Below are 15,619 nucleotides of genomic sequence, written 5' to 3'. Positions count from 1 at the left end.
TTTCAGATGAAAGTTCTCTTTTTCTGGCCATTTTGAGCGTTTAATTGACCCCACAAATGTGATGCTCCAGAAACTCAATCTGCTCAAAGAAGTGCCCATCCAACCAATCCAACTTGTGGGAGCTGCTTCTGGAAGCGTGGGGTGCAATTTCTCCAGATTACCTCAACAAATTAACAGCTAGAATGCCAAAGGTCTGCAATGCTGTAATTGCTGCAAATGGAGGATTCTTTGACGAAAGCAAAGTTTGATGTAAAAAAAATCTTATTTCAAATACAAATCATTATTTCTAACCTTGTCAATGTCTTGACTCTATTTTCTATTCATTTCACAACATATGGTGGTGAATAAGTGTGACTTTTCATGGAAAACACAAAATTGTTTGGGTGATCCCAAACTTTTGAACGGTAGTGTATGATAGATAGGCCATGTTTTTTTTTAAATTCATTTTTCAAATGATACAGAAATCTGAGAGTTGACATAAATACACAAGTCCCGGGAGTGACTTACGAGTCAGTCCTATATGTCGTCGTGATGTAACTTTGAGCACCGACTATAATTCAGTTTATCCTGTTCATTCATATTTGACTTCACAAAACTTATTTATGTCTCATTGTTGTTCTTCTTCTCTGTCCATCTCATATTTATGCAGTTCATACTAACTGACAATTATTTTCGAGTTTTCAAAAAGAAATGAAGCAAAACAGTAGGAACCCTGAACTTCAAACTTAAAGAATACATTTTCCAATCCTTTATATTTTCTATAAAAACAAAAACATGCACAATTGCTAGAGAAGTTCCCCAGTTTAAGATTTTATTGAGAAATGATCACACCGACAAAAGATAAAAAATGTTGATGAAACAAAATACATACATTCCAATAGCCCACTAAATTTATTGTCCTAGTTTGTTTGGTCTCATGAGGTTGGTCACACAGTGACATACATTCATTAGTTATCAACTGACCTGTGTAAGTGCGCTATGACTTGCATGTAAAGAACAAATAAATAAAACATAAATATGTAAAATACATAAGAAAACCAGTATTCAAAAATAAACCGAAAAACAAATGATAGGGGGGCGTCCAGGTAGCGTAGCGGTCTATTCCGTTGCCTACCAACACGGGGATCTCTGGTTCAAAGCCCCGTGTTACCTCCGGCTTGATTGGGCGTCCCCACAGACACAATTGGCCGTGTCTGCGGGTGGTAAGCCAGATGTGGGTATGTGTCCTGGTCGCTGCACTGGCACCTCCTCTGTTCGGTCGGGGCGCCTGTTCAGGGAGGAGGGGGAACTGGAGGGACTAACGTGATCCTCCCACGCGCTACGTCATCCTGGCGAAACTCCTCACTGTCAGGTGAAAAGAAGCGGCTGGCGACTCCACATGTATCGGAGGAGGCATGTGGTAGTCTGCAGCCCTCCCCGAAGAGGCAGAGTGGGTGGAGCAGTGACCGGGACGGCTCGGAAGAGTGGGGTAATTGGACGGGTACAATTGGGGAGAAAAAGGGGGAAATATCGAGGAAAAACAAAAACAAATGATAGGGTAAATATTGAGACATATTAGTGCAGTGGAATAATCAACAGGGGGGGGGAGTGTGCACCCCAGACCAACACACTTTTGCAGCTTACGACAGTAATATACTGTAACGATCACGGATGAATAGGCTCGGTAGCCCTTGGTTAACGGGTCGGACTCTTTAGTCGAGCGGTTAGCGAAGTCGCCCGGGGTGCAGGCGATACGAGTTCGCGTTCCGGCTGTGACGGTCCCCTCCATCGGATGCGCTTCCCGAAGGAGGGGAGGCAATGTAGCGAATTCGGGGGGGCAACCACAGGAACCGCCGCAGCCGGGACGCGAACCCGTATCTCCCGCACCGCGGGAGACATCGCTAACCGCTCGACTAAAGGGTCCGACCCGTTAGCCAAGGGCTACCGAGCCTATTCATCCGTGATCGTTACAATACATTATAACTGCTAAATTTAGCAAAGGAAAATGGCAGTAACATAACTTATGCGACCAATGCTTTATGTACTGCATTGTTCCGTAAAAAAGTACTCCTTCATGAAATTTATCGGAGAAACAACGAGAACAAATGTGAATAAAGGATAACAATTTCAGCCTAGCGTGTGGGTGAATTGTATACTTTTGTATACACCCCACACACACACAGACACACACACACACACACACACGCAAACACACACAAAAGCTCAATCATCAATCAATCAATCAAGTTGCATTTTATGTAGCACTTTTCTAGCTGCAACAGCCACTTAAAGCGCTTTACATTTCTGGTCAAATCTGAATTTCAGACACCTGTTATAATAGGACACAATCACAGTCTCTTATACTGAGAACAGGGAATTTCAGTATAAAAATGAAGGGAAGACTGTTATCTACATTCATTGATTTACGGTGCTTAACTGTAGGTGAGAGGATAGAGATTCATCAGCAGTGGAGCAATAGCTCGCATCCACGCTGACATGCTGTTCAGCTATAAACTGGCATTAGCATATGCGCAATAGCAAACAAGTACACGTGCGAGTTGTCTCTTTCAAACGAGATTGTCGACTATATTTCTTTGTTTGGGGTGGACCGCTAATCTCACTGTAAAATCACAGGGGGACTAAAGTGCATTAATAATAAGATGAAATTTGCCTTCTTATCTTCCACCAACATAGTTATATGCTAAACTAAACTAGTTACAGACAGAATTTGAAATTGATGCCTGTCTATAAGGGAAGCGGAAGCCTGCACGTGTACTTTCGGCGTGGGACCAGCTCGAGGCAGTCAGGAATTGCTGTTTCACAACTCATGAAACAATGTTTTTTCACAACTCATGAAACAATGTTTTAAACTGTGCACGGAAGACAACAACAAATCAATGAGAACTGAAACAATTAGAATTTCCACTGTATATTTTTGCTTATCGATAGGATTTTAGGCTTAATTAAGGTTAGGCTTTTTTTCCTGCAAGCCTTGAACTAACCTGATTCCCCCATTGTCACTTCGAGCTAGGTGATGGGTTCACTAAATGGTCTAGAGGCAGTCCTTTTGGCAGAAACACATTCAGATGTGAGCATCTTCGCATCTACACAGGAGATGACTTGGACAGGAAAATGATGCCCATGTTTGTTGCGGAGGACGTGGTGTCAATCTCTGCCGCTGGGTTGATGGTGACCGTTAGGGTGTCGCTGGCGGCTAGCTCTTCCACCCTGCCCAGGAAGCCTGTGCTGTATTTGCCGGACGTAGTGCCCTGTAGCAGGACTTTGCCGTTCTTGCTGAGGCTCACCTTGTGATCCCCTCTGCTGTGATTCTGCACTGTCACCAGAAGACACAGGAAGTAATAACCGTACTGTTTTACAGTCATGTTTTTTCCCACGGAGATCAGGGATTCGTCCTCACTCTTCATTTTCCACTCGATATATTTTGTGTTACCTGTGGTTGACATATGTAAAGTTTGCATTAGCTACGAATTATCTGGCATTGCCATCCTTTCTGTGAGTAGTCCTCTCTGAATTCCCCGTAATAGACTTTAACCTTTACATAAAGGAAATGTGCTTCGGCTTGCCGGAAATTCGTGGGGAACTTACATCTGTCCCCTTTCCCGGTGTTTCCCCTCTCCTCATCTCTTTGTTTTATGTCTTGCTAACATTTTGTTGTCACGTCTTGACTGCTGCTGCGAGTGCTGTTTTTTTTATTGTTAAGTGACCTTGAGTTGTGGAAAACCAATGACAATTATTATTTTAGATGCTTAAGGCTGTTTCGTCTTAACCACAAACCCGCTGCATTCATTGCACCGTGTGCAGAAGCTTATTAAAGATGGCCTAAGTGATCGCTTCAACTTAAAGGATAACGTCCATTTTTTTTAACCTCATTAAAATGTTGTCAGGCAACATTCATAGCCGTACAAACAAAAACTTCACTAATGGCTTCGGTATTGAGAAACTTATCACTTTGTTGAATCTTTACGATGGGCTTCAACAGTCCAATGGGGATGTGCTCAAATATCGTACCGTTTTTGCCGGGTTGGGGACACACATAGTTATGCCACGTGGGGGGGGGGTGCGACTGACTTTGTACCCTACAGATTCAAAACACGTACTGGCAAGGCAACCTGTTAATACTCAGCAGCTGTTTTATGGAATAAACCACCCAAAGTCATGAAGGAAATTGACGGAGTGCGCAGGTTCAAAACCACTATAAGAATGTGGTGAAGGAACAGGTTAAAGTGTTATCTCATATTTATTGTCTAATATCATTTTTTCCCTTGTGTTGTATATAGTGTCTCTGTTCTTATAAGCTGTAGTATTTTTGAATGTATAAGCTGTCAAGTTTGTCATTTGCTGGGCGTCTGGGTGGCGTAGCGGTCTATTCCGTTGCCTCCCAACACGGGGATTCCGGTTTGAATCCCCGTGTTACCTCCGGCTTGATCGAGCAGCCCGACAGACACAATTGGCCGTGTCTGTGGGTGGGAAGCCGGATGTCGGTATGTGTCCTGGTCGCTGCACTGGCGCCTCCTTTGGTCGGTTGGGGCGCCTGTTCGGGGGGAGGGGGAACTGCGGGGAATAGCATGATGCTCCCACGCGCTACGTCCCCCTGGCGAAACACCTCGCTGTCAGGTGGAAAGAAGCGGCTGGCGACTCCACATGTATCAGAGGAGGCATGTGATAGTCTGCAGACCTCCCCGGATCGGCAGAGTGGGTGGAGCAGCCACCGGGAGGGCTCGGAAGAGTGGGGTAATTGGCCGGATACAATAGGGAAAATCGGGGAAAAAAAGTCTGTCATTTGCTGACGACTATCCTTTTACCCCCTTCCATTAAAGACCACCGTGGAAATAAGCATACTAGCTTTCTTGTGTTATCCTTGACAGTTTCTCAAAATCGTACATGCAGTCAACAGCCTGTATCGATTTTTTATTGTTCGCTCAATCACTCACTCAATCAATCAATCAAGGCCAAAGAGAAAACCGAGTCAAGCTTTGCTTATCCTCCATACGCAAGAAGAAGATTGCGCACCCCAGCTCTACAGGTTATAGGCCCAGGCAGAGTTGGATACAAGCTAGCATTCCGGAAGAAGTTTAACGCGAAGTATTACGCGGAACTTCTGCAGGCTATGTGGACCATCTTGGAGATAAGTGAGCGTTTATATCAAAGATTTTCTTAATCTGTGTTTATATTCTCGGAAGAAGTTTTACGCGACGTATTATGCGTTAGCCAATGGAGCTAATAAGCTAGCTTAGCAAAAAAAAAGTATAGCAAGCTAGTAGGCCACGGTAAAATTAGTGCGTTAGCAAAATGGTAAGCAGAGCAACAGGAGTCCTGGCACCGCAGCTTTTGTTTGACGGATCCGAAGATAAGCATGACCTTTGGGAAACAAGATTCCTAGGCTGCTGACATACTCTGGAGCTAAAAGAGACTGTTTTACGTGAGCCCACCGGCGCTAGCAAAGAACAGCTAGCTGAAGATGCTGATTGCTATGCTGAGCTAATAAGACTGATAGATGATAAAAGCCTATCGCTGATAAGACGTGAAGCCACTGATGATGGCAGGAAGGCTCTGAGAATACTGAAAGAACATTATTCCGGAAAAAGCAAGCCGCGGATAATACATTTGTACATGTCATTTACCAAGCTGCACATGACAGACAACGAGAGTGTTACCGACTAACTAGAAAAATGCTTTTTCACAGAAAAGGCGTGTCAATGCTGAGCTGCTGGAAGAAATCGCAAAAGCATTGCTGAAAATGGATAAATAGGAAAAGTCAGAAAGTCACTAGCCTACCTGAAATAGCTGGAAACTGAAATGTGAAATGGCTGAATATTTTAAAAGTTTTAAAGGTATAAAAAACTGAAAAATTTGCCATGATGTGCTAAATACATAAATAGCTTGATTGTTGAATGGTTTCTGTAGTTTAAAGTATGAGAAAGTGGAAGTGGTGCAAAGATTTCAAAGTGCTCCCAGTCCCATTACAAACACATACAACAAGGCTGTAACAAAACTTGCAAGCATTTGCAGCAGGGGTTTATGTATAGAAAAGGTGTGAATAGTCTGAAATATGTGACCCCCGTTGGTAAGAGTCCCCAAGTAGGCCTAGGTCATTGAAATGCAAAACCTGACCTGAACATTATTCTTCTAAAAGAAGAAAAAAGAGCTACAGTACATTAGAAGAAATGGCCTTTGTTTGTTATGAGAGGAGGGGTAGAATGAGAGGAGGAGTGGTAGAATGAGAGGAGGAGGGGTTGAATGAGAGGAGGGGTAGTGATGAGAGGAAGAGTGATGAGAGGAAGGGTAGTGATGAAGATGAAGAGTAGCGATGAAGAGGAAGGGTAGTGATGAAGATGAAGAGTAGTGATAAAGAGGAAGGGTAGGAAGGAGGGTAAGAAGGTTGTAGGAAGGTAGGATAGCAGGAAGGTTGTAGGAAGGAAGGTAAGAAGGTTGTAGGAAGGTTGTAGAAAGGAAGGAAGGTAGGTAGGAAGATTGTAGGAAGGTAGGAAGGCAGGAAGGTTGTGGGAAGGAAGGTATGAAGGAAGGTAACAAGGTTGTAGGAAGGAAGGAAGGTAGGAAGGTTGTAGGGAGGAAGGAAGGTAGGAAGGTTGAAGAGGGAGGAAGAGCAGTTAAGAAGTGGCAGAAGCTGATCAAATCTACCAGGTGTTGAGAGTTGACAGTAATTAGGCTGGCAGTTGAGTTTCAAATTGATATGTGATGTCACAATAGGACTGAAAATTCTAACAGGCAAAGTGTATGGCAGAATTGCTAAATTTTAGAGCTGAATTGTTCAAAAATATAAAATATTTTCAAAATCTGAATAGGATTCTGAAAGAGCTGAATGTCCTGAACTGTTTAAGCTTTAAATGGGGTTTCTAGCTCAAAAAATGAAGGAGGAGATACAGTTCAAAGGTGATGAGGGTTTCAACCTTTCCCCATAGACTTCCATTGTTTTGAAAAAGTAGAAAGAGCTTAATATGTCTAAAAGTATAAAAGATTTCAAAAAACCGAAATGTGAGCCTTAATGGGCTTAAAGACATGAACATTTTGATACCCGAATGGTTTCAGTGGCTAAAAGTATGATGGAGTAAAAGAGGTGAAAAGGTTGCAAAAGTCCCCCATTGATTCCCATTCAAAAAATGGCTGAAAAAAGTTGAATATTTCAAAAAGTTCAAAAGGTATGAAACATTTGAAAGGGGGGCACTAATGTCCTTAATGAGTTGAACATTTTGATAGTTGAATGGTTTCAGTAGCTAAAAGTATGAAGGAGCTACAACGTGTCAAAAAATGGGCGGAAGAAAAATAAAGAACTGCAAAGCACACTAATAATAAGGGCGGAGATGGAGAACCTCGTTACGGCTCTGAGAGATGCAGGTGAGACCATGAGTGATGGACTGACCGTAGCCATGATACTAGGCGGGCTACCAGACTCCTCTAAGCAGCTAGCCATCCACATAACGCAAAATTAAAATAACTTTATGTTCGGGTGTATGAAGCAGAGAAAATTAATACGACAGGATCTACAGATAATGTGATGAAGACGTGCAAGGCAAGGCCGAGGCCCCACCAAGACTCACGCTAGCAACAGAAAAGATGAAGATGCCAACGTGACGTGTTACAAGTGTGGAGCAAAAATAATACACACCAAGAATCCCTGTGCAAGAAAAAGGGTGAACAAGATGGTGTCAGAAAAGTCGCGGAGGAACAAAATAGCGACCAATACCATCTCTTCAAGCCAAGCACACAAAGAACGAGAGACCACCAGACAACGTGAAGATGAAAGGCATCATGATGGATGCAGGAACAACATACCACATCGTGAACGACATCGGAAAGTTTAAAAGCTTTGATGACTCATTCCAGCCTGAGGCCCATTCAGTGGAGTTAGCCGATGGGACCAAGTGCAGTGGAATAGCACAACGAAGAGGAACGGTGATGATATGTCTACTAGACAGTGCCGGACAACAGCACAGAGCACATGTCTGTGAATGTTCTCATTCATCCAGGTCATGGTTATCCAAAGGAGTTGAATCAAGTGCAACTGGACTTGGTATATATCCGTGAAGACGTTTCGCCTCTCATCCAAGAGGCACGAACTGAGGAAGCCTCTTAGATGAGAGGCGAAACGTCTTCATGGATATATACCAAGTCCACTTGCACTTGATTCAACTCCTTTGGAGCACAGCTACGGGATACACTATACATGCCTTCATACCCACATGACATCTTTTCAGTGGCAAGAGCAACAAACAGAGGGGCGACAATCACTTTCAAGAAAGGGGACAGTAGCATGGTTACCAAGGACGATAGCAGGTTTGACATCCACGAGAGTGGAAATTTGTATTACTTGCCAACTGTTGAGGAGAGTGTTGACCAATGTAAAGGGTGTCATGACATGCAAACTTGGCATGACATTTTGGGTCATTGTAACTACGAAGACGTACAAAAGTTATAAGGTGTAGTGAAAGGCATGGAGATAAAAGGAAGTGCAGTCAGACCAGATCAGTTATGTGAAGTGTGTACACAGGGCAAATTCACCCAGACGAGAAATAGGGAGCCAAACAGAAAGGCTAAGAAACCCTTAGAACTAGTCCATATTGACTTGGCCAGTCCCATACCAACACCGAGCATAGAAGGGTACAGATATGCACAGTCTTTTACAGATGACTACTCAGGTACCGTGTTGGTGTATTTTCTAAGGTCCAAGAATGATACAGTGCAAGCCACAGAAAGGTTCTTAGCAGACATAGCACCTTACGGAGAAGTCAAGTGTATCCGTTCAGATAACGGCACTGAGTTTACAAGCTGAGACTTACAGGCACTGTTAACCAAGAATGGGGTGAATAGGATTAGACACGAGACGTCTGCACCCTATTCACCCCACCAAAATGGCACAGCAGAGAGAGGTTGGCGAACTCTCTATGATATGAGCAGATGCTCACTGATAGAAAGGGAGTTACCAGATAAGCTATGGAACTACGCTATGCAGACAGCAGCTTACATGAGGAACAGGTGCTACAGCAGGCCCACAAAGAAATTGCCATATGATCTGTTCACAGGCAAGGAACCAAACATATCCAAACTGCAGAAATTTAGATCAATATGTTTTGCTAACAAGCAAGAGAAAAGGAAGCTAGACTCTAGGTGCGAGCAAGGTGTTTTCGTTGGCTACGATAAAAACAGCCCAGCTTATCTAGTGTACTATCCAGACACAGACAGGGTCCAAAAGCACGGGTTATTGAAGTTCACAACCAAGACAGCCAAAGAAAAGGAAACACAAACACCTGAGTCATACATTGAATATGGTGATAGGAATGTACATCCTAGGGTCAATGACGGCGAAGAAAAAATTGTTGATGAAAATGTGGAAAATGTACCAGGTCAGGGTGTTCAGAGTGGAGTTTCTGGAACTTTACCTGAACAGACTGAAAGCACACAGCCAGGCAAAGTCACTGAGACTGTAATCAGGAGGAACCCACTGCAAACCAAGAGGAGACCAGCTCACCTACAAGAATTCGAGATTGAGGATACAGAGGACAAACTGCAAACATGCGTGGACTCTTATAATAGAGGAGTATGCGACATTCCTCAAACCTACCAGGACGCCATAGCGTCAACCAAATCAAGGCAGTGGAAAAAGGCCATGAATGAGGAGATGTGATCCCTGGAGGAGAACGAGACCTTCAGCCTCACCCAGTTGCCACCAGGTAAACAGGCAGTGTGTGTGTGGGGGGGGGTAGATGGGTCTACGCACTCAAGAGTGACATTGATGGATCAGATAAATACAATGCAAGATTCGTAGCAAAAGGCTACAGTCAGAAACCAGGAACTGACTACGAGGAGACATTCTCACTCACAGCTGATATGACAAGTGTAAGAGTGGTCATGCAGAAGGCAGCGCAGGAGAACCTAGTCTTGCACCAGATGGACGTATTGCATGCACCAATTGACTGTGAAATCTATATAGAGCAACCAGAAGGTTATGAGAAAAAGTCAGAAACGTGTGAAAAGCTAATATGCAAGCTGCAGAAATCTCTCTATGGTCTAAAGCAGTCAGGCAGAAACTGGAATGCTATGTTACATACATGTTTGAGTGAAAATGGTTTTGTACAGAATCCCGCTGATCACTGTGTGTATACAAGAGAAAAACATAACGAAAAGGTAATCTTGATAATATGGGTTGACTATCTGACCATAGCAGCTAGCGACGAGGGTGTACTGAAAAGTGTAAAGGGGATGCTCACTGAAAGGTTCAAAATGAAAGACCTGGGAAAATTGAAACATTTCTTGGGGATAGATTTTGAGCAAGCAGAAGGTCAAGTTAAAATGTCACAGAAGCGATATGTGAGCAAAATACTGGAGAGATTTGAAATGCAGGATTGCAGGTCCAGAGAGACTCCATGTGAGCCAAAACTTGAGTACTCAGAAAATGCTGAAAAAATGAAAGAGCCAAGAAAGTATAGAGTGGCAGTGGGAAGTTTAATTTACTTGTCCACATGCACTCGACCAGATGTAAGTTTCGTGGTCAGTAAACTATCTCAGCACTTTGCTAAACCAACAGAAGAACACTGGAACACTAAAACGCATGCTCAGATACCTCAAAGGTACAGCAGAACAGGAGTTATACTTCAAGAGAAATGACACAGAGAGACTAGGTCTAAGAGTGTACAGTGATGCTGACTGGGCATCAGATGTAACAGACAGATTAGTACATCAGGATATTGTGTCAGTCTAAGGGAAGGAAACTCTTTGATCTCATGGAAGACAAGAAAACAACCGGCAGTAGCACTACTTGTGAAGCAGAGTACATGTCCTTTGCATCAGCCATACAGGAATGTATCTACCTAGAGCAGCTACTCAGACGTATAGACAAATACCAATATGCGCAAACAAAGGTGTACGAAGACAACCAAGGTACTATAGCCCTAGCCAGAAACCCAGTAAACAGGCAGAGGTGCAAGCACATTGATATTAAATACCACTTCATAAGGGAAACTGTAAATAATGGAAAGGTAATCTTGGAATACTGTCCTACTGAGCAAACGATCGCTGACGTAATGACAAAGCCAGCCACCAAGCTAAAGCGAAAGAGGTTTGCTCAAGACACGTGTAGCACTTAGAAGTGCAAAGAGTGCGTTCTAGTTGTCAAGGTAAAGAAGAAGCCTCATGTTTTGTTGTTTTGTTTTCCAGGTAACCTAGTGAGCTAAGAGCGAGTGTCAAGTGTTGTTATTTGATGGCGCCCTTACTCATTGTATTACGGTACCAGCCGTATTATTGCTTTACGGTACATTCAGATGTGACGTCGCCACGTTCTCTGTGTGCGACAGTGTGTTGTAAACTGGTTGTAAGAGTCAGCAACAGAGAGCCAAGACCTGCTGTATTTGCCTAAATAAATATGCCTAACTTTAAAGGCTAAAGAGAAAACCGAGTCAAGCTTTGCTTATCCTCCATGCGCAAGAAGAAGATTGCGCACCCCAGCTCAACACACGATACACCCCCCCCCGAAAACCGGAAGCTCACAGCACAGTCACACATGCATCTTTATTAACTTTACGTATATTCAGATTATGTTGAGAATACGGACAAAATCCGATTTCATTTGCTTCTACTTCTTGCAGTTGCACTCCATCACCTGCAAACATCCACACTCGTAAGAACAGGAAGTCCTGTAGCACGACAGTCCTGCAGCTTTTAACTCCAGTGAGGTACTTCCGTGAGAGCAAGGAAAGCACATTTTTGGACGTGCGAAACACAGTCATTTAAACTTCTAGAAAGCATAGTTTGTGACTGTTGTTTTGAATGGGACATATAACGTGCGTGACTGGACTATGACCTTCCCAGTTGGGAAAGGGAGCGGTGTCGTGTTTTTTGAAGGTTTAAACTATTAACTACTGTCTTGAACACCAGCGATCAGTGAAGTCTCTGATGAACAATGTTTTAACGAAGTCTGGGTTAAAAAAAAAAGTGAATCTATCTGTTAAGACTCCTTGTAACTACAATCATTTTATCGTTTATTCGGATTAGCAAAACAGCAAAGTATTTTTGGAGAGATGGTTATACCTGGAGCGGCCTCAGCAGTAAGCATCTTGCCCAAGACGAGCCCAGAGTCCTGCTTACCAGGCTGTGGAAACAGAGGGAGACTGGTTAATCTTGAATCTATCAACTATGGAAATGTTAACTCCAGTTTATAGTATGGTTCCCACAGTGATATGCATATCCTTTCTGTGTAGAGGTAGGAAAAAATCACCTTCCCATTTCATTGCCCAATATGCAACTCTAACAGAAAGTGAAAGAAAACTGGCAATGTTTTTTGTTTCCAAGGGAGGAAAACGAGGAACGAAAATAGTTTACAAAAAGAAGTTCAGGCATTTCTCTGAATGTGGTCATAAGCAAATGATGTCATGATACTTATTCCAGGAGGCGAGGAAGATGGGGAGACTGTCAGATGGGGGCAATGAGTAACACAGACACTTGTTTGATATCTCTGCACAAAAGGATTTTCATGAATGGAATGACTTGATCATAAGTTTCACCATTACACACACACACACACACACACACACACACACATACACACACAAATCACAAAATCTTTGATACACAAAACTGTAAAGACAGACTTGAGTGGGACCTTGACATTCACATCACCGAGGAGGCTAGTGATCACTCTATTGGGCCATATAGGACAACGGGACGAGTTCACATGGTGGACCTGTGGTCCGCTTACTCTGTCTGTGGTTTGTGCTCTGGGTTGTGGCGTTATGTCCCTCTCTCTCTGAGACTGGAGAAGGAAACAGAAACACAAAATCTGGTTTTTATCAAAGTATGAAGAGCGTTTCATAATGCCGTCGTTGTTTTTTTGCAACTAAGAACAGTAGTGCAGCCCTGCTGCCGCAAAAGGTGACAGCCGAGAGATTGCAGGTGAACTTAACTGCAGGTGTGCCGGTAGGCGAAATATGATTAGAAATACCGTTTGAGTCCTTTTGAAGAAATAAGCTTGTTAAATCTGAATTTTATTGTCTGCAAAGTTTAGTTAGGAGAATATTTGGAGGGTTTATCATTTTATCCTTTTTTTTTTGCATTGCAGTCCTCCACCACAGACTTGCATGAATTTAACAGACAAGCTCTTTTTTTTTTTTTCAATTAGGAGAAAAGCAAACGCCATGACGGGTGTGTCTCGCATCCAGCTATAAACCACAGCCTACGTCTCTTCCTTTGGCTGCACTGCTACTGAAACCACCACAAAGGGCAGATGTACTGCACAGGTGTTCCCACAGCAGATTTATACAGCAATATTGACAAACAACCAGTCAAATACTAAGAATCGGCATACATGACTCACTCACACATGTGAGCGCTCGCGCGCGCGCACACGCACACACACACACAATAATTTTCCTCTGCTGTGCAACTTCATCCACATGTAGTAGGTGAAGATACAACACATGCAATAATTAACACACACTTTTCACTGGTTGCCAAAATAAAGCAAAACATAATTAAAGGGACAGTTCACCCCAAAATTAAAAAAAGACATGTTTTTCCTCTTACCCGTAGAGCCATTTATCCATCTAGATTGTTTTGGTGATTTTTGGAGATATCGGCCATAGGGATTTCCGCCTTCTCTCGAATACAATGGAACCGGATGAAACTCGGCTTGTGTTGCTCAAAGCGGCAAAAAAAAAAAATTAATAATAAAAAAAACATTTGAAAAACTCAACAGCAATGTGTCTTTCCAGAAATCATGACCCGGTTACTCAAGATAATCCACACACCTCGTTGTGAGCAGATTCATGTAGGTGCAGTTCGGTCTAAGAAAATAGTTCCCACATACGGCCGATATTTCCAAAACTCAGCAGCTCACACCAAAACGATCTAGATGGATCAATGGCGTTAAAGGTAAGAGGGAAAACTTGTATTTTTGATTTTGGGGTGAACTTTCCCTTTAAGCAAATAAAGAGTGAATGTGTCAAGACACAACTCTGTCGTGCAGGGTCAGTTGCATTTACACAATTCCAAAAGTCAATCTAATCGAAACGAGCACCGCAGAATCTAAGGGAGTCTCACCTGACCGTGATTTCCAGTCGTCAAGTAGAAGGTGATGAACGCAACTTGGCTGATGGTGAGAACCAGGGTCCATATCAGGAGGAACTGTACCAACTGACGCTCAATAGACTGTGGCATCGTCAGACCCAAGACGGCAGAGACGGACGGGCCGACACCCAGAAAGTAAGGTATAATAAGATAGAGAAAGAGAGGGGTGAAGTGTGTGCATGTGCATGTGCATGTGTGCATGCATGCGTGTGAGGGGGGAGGGGGGTCGTAGAGCTGCAGACAGTCTTGGCCCTTTTAGTTTCCTCTGATGTGCAACCTGCGTGCCTCGTGTTGTTTCCTGAGCACAGTGTATGTGCGTGTATGTGTGATAAGGACGTGCTGGCGTCTTAGATGAGCTGCTGCACACTGAGCTCCTGCAAAAGCAAAAGAAGAAGAAGAAGAAGAAGAGGTGACCGGTGACTTCGTACTTTCCCCTCCTCTTGTTAGTGAAAGCGAATGCAGCAGGCCGGGTGAAGAGTCCCTACAACGTGGGGGCTGGCCCTCTTCGCCTTGCTTACCACAGCTTGCAGAGAAAGAAGGAACAAGACTTGCAAGGAGGGAGCAAAAGAAGGAAGACAGACATGAGTTCATATGAATCACCCGCTTCCTCCTTCTATTAAAGCGTTCAGACTCCTCGTGTGAGGCACCTTTCATTTGGCTGATGAGATGAAGTCTGTGGGATGACTTCCATTTTTTTGACGAAGGTCCTTTACCAACGGAACTGCTCTTACCGTTTCCTCATTTTCTCAACTTTTCCACAGTGCTCCGACAGTGCTGAGTAAGACATAAGGAACACAAGATGCACAACTGGCAGATGCATGTATAGTCAACGTTTACTTTTTCTGGTTTGTTTTTTCAACACAATATGTGATATGCGCAATTTGCTACATCAGTAACACAACAGCAAAACAGTGATGTCATGGAGTCGTGCCTAGATCATTTTGAATGTGAATGTGAAATGGTATCTTAAATATGATGAAACTGTAACTATGAATATCTCCTGGAGGAGTAATTTTAACTCCACTTTGGGCAGTATGTAGTACACACCTTGGATACATGAAGACAATTAAACAACCATGAACAAATGTGGATGTACGATTCAACAACTTAGTCAGTGTAATGTTTTTGAGGTTTTTCTTGCCTTTCTCATTCCTTTTCGGTGGAAAATTGTAGCAATGACTGATTATTCGTAGAGTCACAATGGTGGGAAAAACAGCTGGAAAGTGCGTCAAACAAAAAGGGACTATATATTATGTGCAAGAAAAAAAAATCAAACTTCCCAGCTAGGAAGGCAACAACTTTATTGTAAACATCATGACTTTTTTTAACTATTTGGAAACCAACAACCTTACGTACTAATACCTGATTCTGACCAAATACGTCCAGCAGCTTGGCTTTCCGAGATGACACCCTTTAACGAAACCTTCTCTATAAATGAGAGGGTCAGGACTTCGACTTCAACGTTGCCATATAATCAGTCATGCGGTGGTGCACAAATAGGTAGCTGAACTGTGATCTTCAGTCAGTGATCATCATTTGGCAACCC

At 43.2% G+C, this 15,619-nt stretch overlaps 1 protein-coding gene across 1 annotated transcript; it reads right to left on the bottom strand.

Annotated features, from left to right (window-relative positions):
• Positions 1–2,724: 2,724 nt before the first annotated feature.
• LOC130120122 (uncharacterized) lies at positions 2,725–14,322 on the bottom strand. Its single transcript, XM_056288760.1, has 4 exons — positions 14,047–14,322; positions 12,707–12,760; positions 12,040–12,100; positions 2,725–3,430 (listed from the first exon to the last, which is right to left on the bottom strand). Exons 1-4 carry the CDS (start codon positions 14,272–14,274, stop codon positions 3,084–3,086), a joined length of 690 nt encoding a protein of 229 aa, XP_056144735.1. The 5' UTR covers positions 14,275–14,322; the 3' UTR covers positions 2,725–3,083.
• Between the last annotated feature and the right edge of the window lie 1,297 nt (positions 14,323–15,619).

Source organism: Lampris incognitus, chromosome 10, assembly GCF_029633865.1.
Source record: "Lampris incognitus isolate fLamInc1 chromosome 10, fLamInc1.hap2, whole genome shotgun sequence".
NCBI lineage: Eukaryota > Metazoa > Chordata > Actinopteri > Lampriformes > Lampridae > Lampris > Lampris incognitus.
Note: the sequence above shows the minus strand (reverse complement) of the source record. Positions and strands in the feature narration are given on the sequence as shown.